At 36.0% G+C, this 14,831-nt stretch overlaps 1 protein-coding gene across 5 annotated transcripts in view; it reads right to left on the bottom strand.

Annotated features, from left to right (window-relative positions):
* TCF12 (transcription factor 12) overlaps positions 1–14,831 on the bottom strand; it is a 389,625-nt gene that overhangs the window by 73,818 nt on the left and 300,976 nt on the right. For all 5 annotated transcript variants that reach the window (XM_010836801.1, XM_010836799.1, XM_010836802.1 and 2 more), the window contains 2 exons: positions 13,031–13,166; positions 8,842–8,894 (listed from right to left, as the gene is read on the bottom strand). In XM_010836801.1, the coding sequence (XP_010835103.1) occupies positions 8,842–8,894; positions 13,031–13,166 (189 nt within the window). The remainder of the gene's footprint in view (positions 1–8,841; positions 8,895–13,030; positions 13,167–14,831) is intronic.

Raw genomic sequence — 14,831 nt, 5'->3', positions numbered from 1 at the left:
TCTGAGGTTATTGATATTTCTCCCGGCAATCTTGATTCCAGCTTGTGCTTCTTCCAGCCTAGCATTTCTTATGATGTACTCTGCATAGAAGTTAAATAAGCAGGGTGACAATATACAGCCTTGATGTACTCCTTTTCCTATTTGGAACCAGTCTGTTGTTCCATGTCCAGTTCTAACTGTTGCTTCCTGACCTGCATACAGATTTCTCAACAGATAATTTAAAAAAACACCAAACTTTGAAGGGCTAACCCTTTAAAATTTGTTTAGGGACTTTCCTGATGTCCAGTGGTTAAGAATCTGCCTTCCAGTGGGGTGAATGTGGATTCAGTCCCTGATTGGGGAACTAAGATCCTACAAGTCTTGAGGTAACTAAGCCTGGACTCTGCAATTAGAAAGGTACCCACATTGCCCCAGTAAAGACTCAGCACAGTCAAAATTTTAAAAAATATTATTCCATTTAAAATTTGTTCCATGAATACAAACACGGGCAGTGTGGGTCGGGGGGTGGAGAATAAGAAACTATCCTGGAGCTAGCAGTGTTTTTAAAATTCTTAGAAGTCTAACTATGAACTTACCTGTACAGTATACATTACATTCCTTGAAATTATTTAAAATTTTTTTTATTCACTTATTTTTCTGTATTGGGTCTTTGATGCTTTGTGTGGGCTTTACTGGGGTGGCTTCTCTTGTTGCAGAGCACAGCCTCTAAACACACAAGTGTCAGTAGTTGTGGCACACAGGCTCAGCAGTTGTGGCTCATGGGTTCTAGCCGTCTGGGCTTCAATAGTTATGGTGCAGGGGCCAGCTGCTCCTCAACATGTGGAATCTTCCTAGACTAGAAGTCAAACCTATATGCCCTGCATGGGCAGGCAGATCCCCGTCAACTGCACTACAGTCCTTGAAATTATTGTAGGAGTACAGTAAATGGCTTTTCAAACTAAAACATCACTAAACAAACTACAACAAAGGGAATATTAGTGATGGCAAATTTCATGTCATAAAATTACTTAGGATGTAAATATCTTCCCTAACTTAGAATAAAATCTAGAGCCCTAAACATCCCTGGAGAAGGCAATGGCACCCCACTCCAGTACTCTTGCCTGGAAAATTCCATGGATGGAGGAGCCTGGTGGGCTGCAGTCCATGGGGTCGCTAAGAGTCGGACACGACTGAGCAACTTCACTTTCACTTTTCACTTTCCTGCATTGGAGAAGGAAATGGCAACCCATTCCACTATTCTTGCCTGGAGAATCCCAGGGATGGCGGAGCCTGGTGGGCTGCTGTCTATGGGGTCGCACAGAGTCGGACACGACTGAAGTGGCTTAGCAGCAGTAGCAGTAAACATCCCCAGTGATAAAATCTGGAGCTTCTGAATTTATACCTTGTTTCCTATAGTTGAAGAAATAATCCTCTATTTTATTAGATAAAAAACAAAACCAAAAAAACTTTATGATTCTACTGATGTTGAATGACACATCCATGGGCTTAAAAATCTAAAAGCATTTATAGAATTCAACCACATATCCTTTTTGGACTTCCCTGGTGGCTCAGATGGTAAAGAAGCTGCCTGCAATACAGGAAACCCAGGTTCGAACCCTGGGTTGGGAAGATCCCTTGAAGAAGAAAATGGCAGTTCACTCCAGTATTATTGCCTGGAAAATCCCATGGACAGAGGAGCCTGGAGGACTCCAGTTCACAGGGTCACAAAGAGTCAGACACGACTGAGCAACTAATACTTTATACTTTAAAAGCCATACAAATCTCTCTCTCTCTCTCTCTCTCAAACACACACTGGGTCCTATCTTACATCTGGTTTGTAATGTCTCAAAAATCTAAAATATAGCAGCTGAGGAGTTCAATACATTGCAAAAGCTGGTGAAATTCAGCATGTTCTTTCTTCTTAACAAAGAAAGGTCAGAAAACAACAAATATCAATGTGGCTGTACCATCAAATCAGTACAAACAGATCACTGGACTCACTAGCTAGTAAATTTTCATTCTTTTTTTTTTTTAATTTTATTTAAAATCATATCAAATATGGGCTGGCTTGTCACAAAAATGAACATCTTAGAAATATGGATTAAAAGCCCGTTATCTACACTGATACAAGTCTGACACTGTTCTGAACAGTAGTTACTGTCAGTATAAACAGTGGCTATTTTTTCTCACTCATGTATGAAGAAAATCTTTCATTCAATGACTAAACTGAATATAAGTTTGGAATGGATTATCAAACCATTCCCTTAGATACTAAGATTTTTCTGCTCGAAGGATCTATGAGGTCAGAGAATCAGCCACTTGAAAATTTTATATAGAGGTAGCCTTCAAATAGAGACAGATTATCTAACAGTCTGAAATAAGACTCTTAAGTACCTAGTTGTGTATCCTACAGGATTGTCAGCTAAAGGAGCTAAGCAAACAGCTATTCCAACACGTGTTCAGAAACTGGAGTGTTCACTTTATGAAGTTCAGCTGAAGCTGGTGCTGCCTGTAAATACTATTCTAGAATCACTAGGATTCTTGCTAGTTGGGACTCAATCAACTGTCTATAAAAACAGTTACTCTAGCTTCCTAGTGACTTCCAGAGAACATTCTCTTTGAAAGTATAGTACCTGCTGCTCATCTCACTATTTTTGTGGATAAACTGGAGGTAACAATATCTCTGTAGTTCTCTAACCCTTGACCTTTTTCTTACTGGTTCAGATAAACACCAATCTTTTAAATGGTGATTTTCTAAGTTATTAATTTCTATCAGCTCCAGAGAGTTGTATTTGTTCTCTTTCCTATTAAAATCCTCACTTTAGCCACCCTCAGAATTTAATATTCTGACTTTATCTAATATTTTTACTAATTATATTTAGTATGTACATGCAAATGCTAGATCTTTAGACATGTTTAGTGGTCTCTGCGATTTAGAAACAACTCAGAACATCTCCAGTTCATCTCAAGGGGTGTCCCTAAAAGAGAAAATTCAGTATTAAAAATGACAAAATATCCACATTAATTTAAAAAAGCCATTCCTAACAAAATTAATTCCCACAAAAGTTTGGGAGAAAGGAAGGCATCATTTCCTAAACTACATTCAATGACCAATCCAAAAGTTATAGAACTCTATACTTGTCCACAGCAAAGCAAGAAAAAGTGGTGTTTAAGTTACTTTGATTTATCTAAGAAACAAAAATTTCTTATGAGGGAAGTATCAGAAATTTTTTTTTTTCATAATGGCAGGGGAGATAAAATACACTTTGGAGTTTAACTCTCAAAAAAATTAAAGCAAAGAAATTATTTGATAAACTGTTATACCTTTTGTTGCATAATATATACATACTTACAGACAGAGGACAAAGACTAGCATATTTAACCAAGAAACAAATAGTCATCAGTCTATGCATGGGACTCTAAACCAGGGAGAAATGGGGTATTTCCTGCCAAATCAGTAAACAAGGATGTCACAGTCACTGAAGTCCTAAAAATCTCTACCAAATAAAAAATAATTCTTAAATTTTAGGTTGTGACTACTTTTTAAGTCAACATCAATTACAGTGAAAATGAATTAAGATTTGCCATTTTGATGCAGGGCATGACAAGTTGTTCAAAAGATGTTTTCAAATGCTATTGAACAAGATCACAATTTGGGTTTAAAGGCATTCTGAAATATGACTAGGTGTTTACTTTCTGGTGATAAAAATCTGCAAAGTGTATCACGCCTTTCTTATTTCAGGATTCTGCATTTTCTGCAGCATATTAAAAAAAAATCTGTTTGGAAATACTAATATCAAGTCAAGAAATAAAGAGCAAATAAACTTCCCTCCATCTGAAAAATGCTTCAGAGGACCATAAAGATGTTCAACCAATGACAGAATAAAGGGAAGAAGAAAGTACAGACTCTTGATACTTCAGAAAACAAAAAATAATTAGCATGAATTCCAAGCAGGTATTGATTCAACAAATTTTCCCTCGTTTTATGGGTTTCTTTTCTGAAAAGAAATGCTTTCTTAACAACAGAGGCTGCAATTTACTACTCATAATGTTCCAAGTACATATATTGCCTTTTTTTTTTTTTTTCTATAATCATAAGATTTATGTTTTCACTTTTCCTTGCTTTTCAACAAAGTATGGTATGGGAATGCCCTGGAGGTCCAGTGGTTAGGACTCTGTGCTCTTACTTCTGAAGGTTCAATCCCTGGTTGGGGAACTAAAATCCCATAAGCCTCATGAAGCAGTCAAAAAAAAAAAAAAGAGGGGTATGTAACATGAAATGGTAAAAATTCGTTTAAACTTCTGGCTGTAGTGGTAGGAACTAGAAAAAAAAAAGGAACATTTACTGAGTGTCTATTATATACCAGGCACATGTTAGGCACATAATACCCTTGTACTAACATTTGAGATAAGCATTACTATCTCCTTTCACAAACAGAAACTTGGTGTTCAGGGAACTTAAAAGCATTCTCTAAGACTACAAAACAAAAAGCAGCTGAGGCCAGACAAAACCCATCTGCTTGAGGAGGAAGTATGTGCTAGTTTTCTATATCATCTTTTCAGATGGTGATAGGTCTTTAAATAAGAAAGCAATGAATAAGTTTGATCAAGAAAAACATAACTGATAGAATAAACAGTTTTAAATTTAATATACCAAGGCATAGTATGAGTATGCCAAAATACACAATATGCTTTAACATTCAAATTAAAAAGAAAATGGTCTCTGATATTAAGTTTGGTTGTAATTTTTGGCTGTATGTGTAATCTTGGACAAGTTAATATCTAAGTCTCAATTTCCTCATTTGTAAGAAGAGGATATTAGTTATATATTTGTGTGACAAAGTTAAAGATTAAGATGACACAGATAACAGTTAGCACAGAACCGCACACATGTAAGATAAATGGTATTCTAACAAAGTGACATTGAGACTGTAGAGGATGGTAACAAATACAATGCAAATGTTTCAACTTTTCCCGCAAATTATTAGGAAACAAACCACAATTGCCTTCAATCCCTATCCAGTGTTTCAAAATTTCCTCAAATGTTTTATTTCAGTAAAGATCTGATACAGATGAAAAACAGCTTAGGTGAATACAAAGAACAAAGACTAAAGTTAGTGGTGAGAGGAGGAGAGGAGAGGTTCAGGAGCCCTAAAAAGGAAGGATGACATCCTGCAAAGTCAAAGCACACCCATGCCTTCAGAAAGACTCCCAGATAATCTTAACAACTACAAATGCCTCCTATTATCTATTGGCCAGGAGGCTTTACGCTTTTATCCAAGCTAGACTACGATAACAATTTATCCCTTTGCATATCTGAGTTGGTCTTATGTATTATTCCTCAATCATCTCTAGATGGGAGAGTGGGCCTGCCTTATAGGAAATGCATGAAGGCTGTATTGGGTATAGAATTCAGTTAAGGCTGTACTTCTAGATGTGGCTTCAGAATGTGTTTATATTTTTCACATGTCTATGCTTTTTATCTGTATCAACTGCTGCTAATCTTGTCAGACAGAGTTCAAATGTCAACTCTTGATGCCATTAGTACTTCCTAAGGCAGGGTTAATTCTACTTACTGTTTCCAGAGTACTTGGTCCACACTTTTACTTGACTCACTGAAATATATACAATTAATTCACTAAATGCTTGTTTGTCACACTAGTTCCCTGCAGGCAATGATGGTGTGTGTATGATCAAATTCAATTTCCAGGTATCACTCTACAGTTTCTGCTACAAAAGCTCACTTTGTTCAATATTTCAACCTGTCTAGAGAAACAAGTGGAAAACTTACATGCTTAATTTAAGAATACAATTTTTTTCATTGGTAAGAAGAAAACTATGCCCATTATGCCTTTTGGTTATGTACTGAGCATATTAATTTTAAAACCCTAAGAATGTAACACTTTAGACCTGAAAGAAACTTAGTCCAAACTTTTCAAGGGCTAACTGACAAGTCCAGGGTCACACAACCAATCAATAACTCAGACAGCAGATCTGAACATACTGTTTTCTTAACCTCACTGATCATACTGCTTTAATAATGTCAATACACCGTTAACAGACCTTTATCCACAGACAGAAATTACCATTCAGTTGTTCTGTGGAGAGGAACAGAAGAGCTGAGGTTTGTAACTATGATACTCAAATATGTAGCATGGCTTACAAAAAGAAAAGGCCTCTAGCCGACGGTCTGTGGTCAAATTATGTAGTTATCCAAGATTGGCATGTTAAGTAACCCTGCCTGCTTTTTCCAGAGCTGTGCGAGCGATGCAGTACTAACCTAGCTCTTCTACTTTCCTTGGTAAAGGTAACATGCATTTTACAGATGACTAAAGAAAGAATGGACCAGCAGCAAACTGGGACATCTGAAATATTATGGTGAAGTTTCTAGTTTGGGAAGTAAGATCTACAAATGACCATGAAATAAAATATACATAGTCCATTTTCATTTTTATACCCATTTTAAAACAATTCACACTGTAAAAGGCCTATGAATTAAATATATTCAGTAAAAGCATCCAAATAGAAAACCAATATTTTAAATCCCCTTTGTTTTAAACATTGAAAAGGTAAGCAGTGTAGCCATAAGTGTTTTTAGTTTGTTATTTTAGTATTTATCAAAGCACTAGTTTTCAGTTTAAAAAAATTATTTTTTTAAAACTTGAGATTTAACACAGCATTTAATCTAAAATATATTTTCAATTAAAATTCATTATTTATATATTCTTAATAACTTTTAATATGCTTGAAAAACTATTTTCAGCATAGTTTCAAAGCAATATGATCATGTTCAATGCTGATGTTAAGTACAGAACTGAAAATAATAATCTCTAATCTTTTTTATAGAAACATATCTAATAAATCCTAAATAAAGCAGCTAGTAATACAATATATTTAAGTAGGCCTGACTTGTGAAATTGCCTAGTGGTTCTCAAAGAAATCAAACTTTCATCACAATTCATTCACTTTCTCTCTCTCGGTGGCTCATCCTTAAGACCTGAGACAATATAGAGAGCTACCTCCAGGTAGTGAATGCAATTACTATTAGGACATAAAGAACACTGGTGACCTCCAGTGTCTATTCTCTTTCCAGGCTGCTCTGTCCTTTTTGCCTTTTTGTTTTAAAAATGAAAGAACTATGAAACATAAAAAAGATAATGTTTCTTAAAATATTATAAGGCAAAGAAATGAGATGAATTTTTCATCTACTAATTTGGTATTTTTTAAAACCTGTATAGTTCTACCAAATATTAATATGTAATTTAACTTGTTACTCTTATAGAATTATAGTAACAAATTACCAGAAAGACTGCATACTTTCTTCCATGTTTTAGCAGTTCTGTCAGATTTATATATGACTTCTGTTTATCTAGCAGAAATCATGTTCTACTGTGGAACCACCTACCCCTGCAAAGCACATAACTGTTAAAATGTAAATTGCCCAACTATTTTTAGCTGTTGCTGAAAAAAAAAATCCTGTCTTCGGGAATAATGATTTGAGGCATTGTGTTCATTTTGTTTATCAAGCAGCTATTCAGCCTCCAGTGGGTCCAAGTGCTTATGCAAGCAAAAGCTTTTAAGAATGCCTGCAGCTGCAATCCAACCTTCCAGGTAGGCTGCAGGTTCAGAGCACAGCTGCCCTAGGCTGCATAAAACTCAGATCCATCTGGAAGTGAATTTCAAAGAGGATTTCAAATTTGAGTTTTCATGTATCATACAGAAGAGAGGGCGGGGGAAGAACACAGGAAAGAAGGAAGGCAAACAACCAAAAAGATAATATCTCTACTTCAGCCTTAATAAAAACTAAAAAGCTCAGACCCATGCTGCTCCTTCTAGATTACTACTTGCCAAGGCAGATATTCCATTCAGTGTATACTTGGATGAGCTGTGACTCACCCAGCAGCACCTGCGCTCATGTGTTAAGTACTGCCAAATAAAAGGCCAACATCCATTTACACAACAAAGAGATGTACCCTATAAGGCAAGCAGCCTCAATCCAAAAGCCCCACTCCCCATTTGTTCTAAGCAAAGGGAGAGGAAGAAAATCTCCCCTTCTCACACCAGGGATTTTTAAATTGTAGGTGGATTTATGATGTAGGTTCATTTACAAATACTTTTACTCTTTAAGAGAATAAAGTATATTTAACAGCGCAAACATCCCTACAGCATCAGATTATCATGGCCATTAATGATTGTTCACCAAACCTTTCCAATCTTTTTATTCTCATGAAGCTCTTTATTCTCAAAGGATACATTTTTGAGCAAAGAGGGATCAACAAACTAGTTGCTCGAAAGCTTTCCTGATGCTAGGCTGAAGTTAGGAAAGGCTTAATGAAGGCTTTAAAATCCACAAGAGATTCACAATGAACATCTGACTTGGTGATTTATGCATATTAATAACCTCAGTCCTACTGAGGCAAGCTGAGCCGAACGCGTCCGTCGAATCCTAATGTCTTTAGCTCCATTGGGATTATTACAAATGTAAATTTCTAAGATTCTCAGCTATTAATCTCTGTCTGTCCTCCTGTTCAGCAACATAATGACTAATTAAACATCAAAAGACCTGTATAGGAGATCTTCTTTGACAGCTAGCGGCCTAGTCCTCTTCCCAAGAGGGGAATTCAAATGACAGGGACACGGAGTGAAAGCATATGAGTAAACTACAAATCATTGCAGAGAAATCTAAAAACCTAACACTGAATTCAGATTTAACTCAATCAATGATTCTGTGAAGCAGAGATCAATTACTATGTGAAGTATGCCTACTGACACCAACTGAATGTATCCTGACAGTCTGCAGATACTGAATACCTGAAATTAATTTGCTTACCACAAAGTCAAAAAAAAAGAAGTGGTACTTACAGAAGAAGGCAAACCAGGAGGTACTTTTCTGACTTTCTTTGCTTGCAAAGGATCTGTACGTGGGAAACAGTATATTTCATCAGCATTTATTTTAGAAAAGTTCAGACTTCAAATGAGCAGGAAAGGATTTTCCCTCCTAGTACCTTCCTCGTTTTCCAGGATTTAGGAATAAGTAAGGGAATACAGGGACAGGAGTTCCATTCTTCCTAACCAGTTCTAGTGTAAAACACGTACTCCTAATGAAGTGATGTACTCTGAAATACATATCCTGTAAGTCTGGGAAGATGGCAGCAAACAAAGTAAAACAAGAGAGAAAATAACAAACCAATAAGCATGTTTGAGAAAAGGGAATAATATTTCTTAAGTACCTATTATGTACAAGGCTTCATACTAGGCACTTTTCATCATTTATCTCAGTTTCATCTGCAGATGGGCATCTGGTGCAACAGGTCAGTTTAGTAATATGACTCCTTAAGGGAGACACAAATCTAGTGTTCATATCACACTGAGAATTAGGTTTAAAAGCATATTAGACTAAAAGCTAATGTTATGCTACAAATTATGTTAAAAATTTGAAATATTTAATAACTGAAAAGTAAAGATTATACTAATACCTGAAATATATTACATAAACTATTAAACACAAGCATTGTCATATATGATATCATCCTATAAGTATTCTACAAGAATATTTCCTGTAACAATATGTGGTTAAAATGGAAACTTCAGCACTAATTTCTATACAATTTATTCTTGGATGTTTATATTTATTTCCAAGAAACAATTAAAGTATATTTCTTTCTAAGATACAGATTATTTATTAAAGGATAACATGAATATTTTCATATGCCTACCCAGCCTCACTTGGTACTATTTGTAAAATTTAAAATTTAATACTTGTTCGTTTTATTGTAAAAACGGTGTTAAATGCAGCATTCCAATCATACACAAATAATGGATCAAATTCAGGATTTCTCAGATGGGTTTGCTATTAAAAAGAGAAAACATGTAAGAAGGCTAATATTAACTACAATGCTTTTGAAAACTATAAAAGTTAGAACTGCAAAAATGGTATTTTCCTGGGTCATAAATAATATGACAGTAAAACATTCAATTGTTTAAGAAAGAATGAAATTCATTTAAATTAGGGCTGGGATTCTTAGTAAATATACCAGGAGGCTGCAAAGCTAAAAAAGCAACTTCATAAGTAGTATGTGGAAAAATTATGTACAATAAAGAGAGAAAAAAACACTCATTAGCATCTGGTTCCTACCAAGAGGCAGCCTATATTTCCTTAAAATAAAAGTGCCAAAGATAAACAACATCTGGCACACTCTTTATTTATAAAACTTACTAGCAAAATTTTTGTTCTTTGGGAGGCTTTTTCTAAAACCCAACTCTTCACAACTAATACAGTATCCCTTGAGCAAAAGACACAGTCCATATTAATAGAGACAGTCAACTGAACTGTTCCTATAAATCTAGAGCCCATCACTCTACTTTGGGATAACTAGCAGTAGAATACATTGCTCTTTGGATTAGGCCAGTTTTTTCCCTGCCCTAGGAATGGAAATTCTTCTTTTATATTTTTAATCTAATCATTAGTTGCCGTTATACAATTACATGCATCAATGCTGGATTCAAAATCATGAATTTAGAATACAAAGTTCACTTTTGGGAGGTTTCAAAGTATAACAGTTAAGAGAGTAAGCTGATTGGATTCAAATTTCAGCTCCATCATATAGCAGCTGTGTGAGCTTGGGCAAGTTACTTAACTTCTTTTAACTTCAGTTATCTACAATAACTTCCTGGACCTGTTGCAATAAAGGGAATACAGAAAGATGCTCAGAGCAGTACCTAACAGAAAGTGACACAATAAATTTTAGCCATTATTATTAGGTTTATATTAAAATTTGTGGCAAAACTATTATCAATTGTTAAGTCAGTGTTTTGCAGAATGTTGATTTTCTAAAGCATCTAAATATCTTGAAAAGATGCTAAAATTGGTATAGATTATTTCTGAAATCCTTCCAGAGATTTTATGAGTAACTGCAATACCAAGAGAGAGTGTCTAAGACTGAGAAATAACAACGAAGAGTGGAATAATAATTTACTAGGTGGTATTTACACAGGAGATGAGTGGGCCTCCTTGAATACCAAGCTTTGGCTAAGTTGCTTACTTTCCTGCATATTGGTTCCTCATTTGTTACACGTGAAGTGCAAGTAGGTCAGTCCACCTCTGCGACCCGCTGGACTATACAGAGCATGGAATTCTCCAGGCCAGAATACTGGAGTGGGTAGCCTTTCCCTTTTCCAGGGGATCTTCCCAACCCAGGGACTGAACCCAGATGTCCTTCATTGCAGGCGGATTCTTTACCAGCTTAGCCACAAAGGAAGCCCATGTAACATGACGTTAATATTATAACTTACTAGAATTTTTATAAAGATATAGTATGTATAACACTGTACCTGGCATAAAAGAGAGAATCCATAGTATCTAACATCATAATCAAAATAAAAATGAATATACAAGCCTTAATTTCTGGGAAGCTTGAGTTTTAAATGAAATCAACTCCCTCCCCTCACCCTCAATATTCCAGTGGTTCATTTCCTCCCTGAACTTTTAGTAGTAGTGTACTAGTCTATATTAGTGCTTTCTGTCATGGTGTGTGCTCACACAGCATTCTAACAAGGTATTTTTCTAGAGTGACACTGACACATCTAGAGTCAAAAGAACGTTTTTACCCTAACTGATTTGGTGGGAAACAAAAGTGGAGATGGAGAAAAGATACTATATCTTACCATTTCCTTAATAAGTATATTGGTCTAAATCACAGGGGCTTGTTCCAACAGCACAAATACTCAATCACCTATAAGCAGAGGTGGGCACATCTAACCAGAGATCTCTATGACTAATATGACAATCCATCACTCTGCCCTTTTATACCTTTAAGCATACTCTAGACTCAAAGGCTAGGGATATTTTAGCAAATTTTGGGTTTGACAGAGGTGCCTGTGTGCTAAGTCGCTCCAGTCGTGTCTGACTCTTTGCGACACTATGAATTGTAGCCCGCCAGGCTCCTCGTCCATGGGATTCTCTAGGGAAGAATAACAGAGTGGGCTGCCATGCTCTTCTCTAGAAGATCTTCCTGATAGAGGGATCAAACCCATATCCCTTATGTCTCCTGCATTGGCAGACAGATTCTTTACCACTAGTGCCACCTGGAGAAAGCCCTTACAAAGGTAGATAAGTATTTGTGGAATAAATAGCTAGGACCTATTTTCTTTTGGTTTATTTTAGAGGGTGGCCTATCCTCAATATAAACATGCTTTACAGTTTCAATTTTCTCATATAGAGGATTCTTTGTAAGAATAATCCAAAAGTCTCACATTTCAACATTGACTGGATAGGGTGTAAGAGTATACCTGAGGCTTGCTGTAAGCAGCAACATGAAAACAGACTGGCCTGGTTAGGCTACACACAAGACATGAAGGAAAGAAGTAAGGAAAATGAGAGGTGTATGCTTGATAGTTACTGAGTTGCCTTTTGAGGTAGTGTTTTGGAACTAGATAGAGAAAATGGTTGTACAGCATTGCGAATATACTAAATGTCACTGAATTGTACACTTTAATAAAGGTAATTTTATGTTAATTTTACTTCGATTTTTAAAAATTGAGGAATAGATGCAACGAATATGCAAAGAACATTGGAGTTGGAGTCAGAAAGTCTGCATAAACCACCTACTAGGTATACGAATATGCTGTCCTTTGAGCCTCAGTTTTATGTTAAAGCCTGTATTACGCCCACTGACTAGTAGGACTGCTATATGAATGAAATGAGAATGTATATTATAAAACCATTTTGCAGACTGTTCAGCATTATATCAACTGTAGTCAAGAATAAGGGATTAATATTAGTATATGACATTTTTATTACAAGAGGGAAAACTAGTCCCATTTTTAAAGCTCAATTTTCCACTATTCAGTTCCTCTTAAGGTGATGATCAAATAAAAATATTAAACTGTTTATTAAGTATATACTGCTTTATGCAAATAAGCCCTAATATCATCATGACACCCAAGAAATCAAATGTTTTCTAATTAGAAGTGTAGCCAGAAGCATAAACTAATGGGGGTGATGGTGGGGAAGAAACATTTTTAAATGGGATTTGTTGTGTGATACACTTACCAAGTGCTGCAGAGTCATGGAGTGGTCTTCTTCTGGAACTTGTGGCAGAAAATGAGTAGTAGGGTGTCCCAGGTTTTCCTGAAGAAGAGAGTTGTGCTGGGCTTCCAAGCCCTAGATCTTGTCTCAGGAGACTAGACTATAAAACAAGGCCAAGGAAACGAGTTATCTTCTCATTGATTATGGACCCAAATCTGAAAATGACATCACTTTCAAATTATTTATGGTAACTTGAACAATGCTTTGAATTTAGGAAGTATCTAAGTACTTGTTTGAATTTTATTAGTTTAAACCTGTGTTTTCTCTTTTTGCCCATCCTCATGTCCTCATGTTGCCTGCTTTTTAGAAATTATGTAGATTCATACAATCTTAGAGTTGAAAGAATATTTTAGTTGGTATGTAGTTCCACTCTTTTTAAAAAATAATTATTATTTATCTGGCTATGTTGGGTCTTAGTTGCATCATGTGGGATCTTTTATTGTAGGACACAAATTCTCTAGTTGTGGCATAAGGACTTAGTTGCTCAGTGGCATGCGGGATCTTAGTTACCCGACCTGGGATTGAACCTGTTGTCTCCTGCACTACAAGGTGGATTCTTAATCACGGGACCACCAGGGAAATCTCCTGTAGTTCTACTCTAATCATCAAGATCATTTTTGAAAAATGTCCACCCAGTCTTTGCTTGAATGCTTTCATGAGCACACAAGGGAGTCAATTCTGTTCTTTCTTCCATTTCTTTTTTCTTTATGGAGAGCTCTCATTGTTTAAAAGAGTACCAATATTTTCAAGACTAGCCATTCCCGTTTTCATCAACTGTGTCTCATGACATAGTTTTGAATGTCCTCCCCACCATTCCTGACACAGACCTCCAAATTTATTTTCCATTTGTCAAAGTCTCTTGGAAAAGCGAATGGAGAACAATGCCCCAGATGTAGTCTTATTAATGTACAGGAGTTTCTGAGACTACATTTTAACAACACATTTGTGCTATGTAGCTCATACTGAGAGGTCAAGAGAGATCACATCCTGTTACTCTTTTATTATATAAGTTGCTATTAAGTAACATCCCTCCAATGGTTTCCTTGTTCAGTTTGTGTTCTTTGGTTCCAAGTGCAAGACTTAACATTTATCTCTAATAAAATCCATCTTGCTATATTTGATCCATAATAACCATCTGTCCAGGATGACAAGGCTGAGGAGACAGCTCTAACATATGCTACAGAGACATCATGAGATTCTATTGAGTACTGCACTGAAATCCAGAGATTCAGCAGCCCTGACCTGCTAATCAACTGACCCTATCATAAAGCAAATGAAGTCAATGCAGCAGAATTTGTTTTCAAGCTTTCTGAAAGCTGAGGGGAAAAGAAGACCTCAACTGGAAAGCGTGTTAGATGCAAGTGAGGTTCTCAAATGAAAACTGTGATTTCGCTAACATATTTAGTATTCTCCCACCCCATATTTAATAACTTTTACAGTTATCACCACACTCTGGGTGGCTGTTATTCTGGCTACTAAGTATCATAAAGACATGGAGAAATAAATCTCAGCTCTGGTGAGAAAGAATCAGTAGAACTTTATAACACTAGTCATGGTAGTCCAGTCCCTGCCTCCAGAAAAACTTTCATTTTCAGTTTATCACACTACTTAATAATCTTAAATAATATTTATGTTTTAGCTTAAAACTCTGAGATGGAATTAATATAACATAAAATTAATCATTATATTTCCAACCAGTGACATTTCAGTTCAGTTCAGTCGCTCAGTCGTGTCCAACTCTTTGCGACCCCCTGAATTGCAGCAC

The sequence above is a fragment of the Bison bison genome, unplaced genomic scaffold (assembly GCF_000754665.1).
Source record: "Bison bison bison isolate TAMUID 2011002044 unplaced genomic scaffold, Bison_UMD1.0 scf7180017864066, whole genome shotgun sequence".
NCBI classification, from domain to species: Eukaryota; Metazoa; Chordata; class Mammalia; order Artiodactyla; family Bovidae; genus Bison; species Bison bison.
The sequence above is the reverse complement of the archived record's forward strand: the minus strand, read 5'-3'. Positions and strand labels throughout refer to the sequence as shown.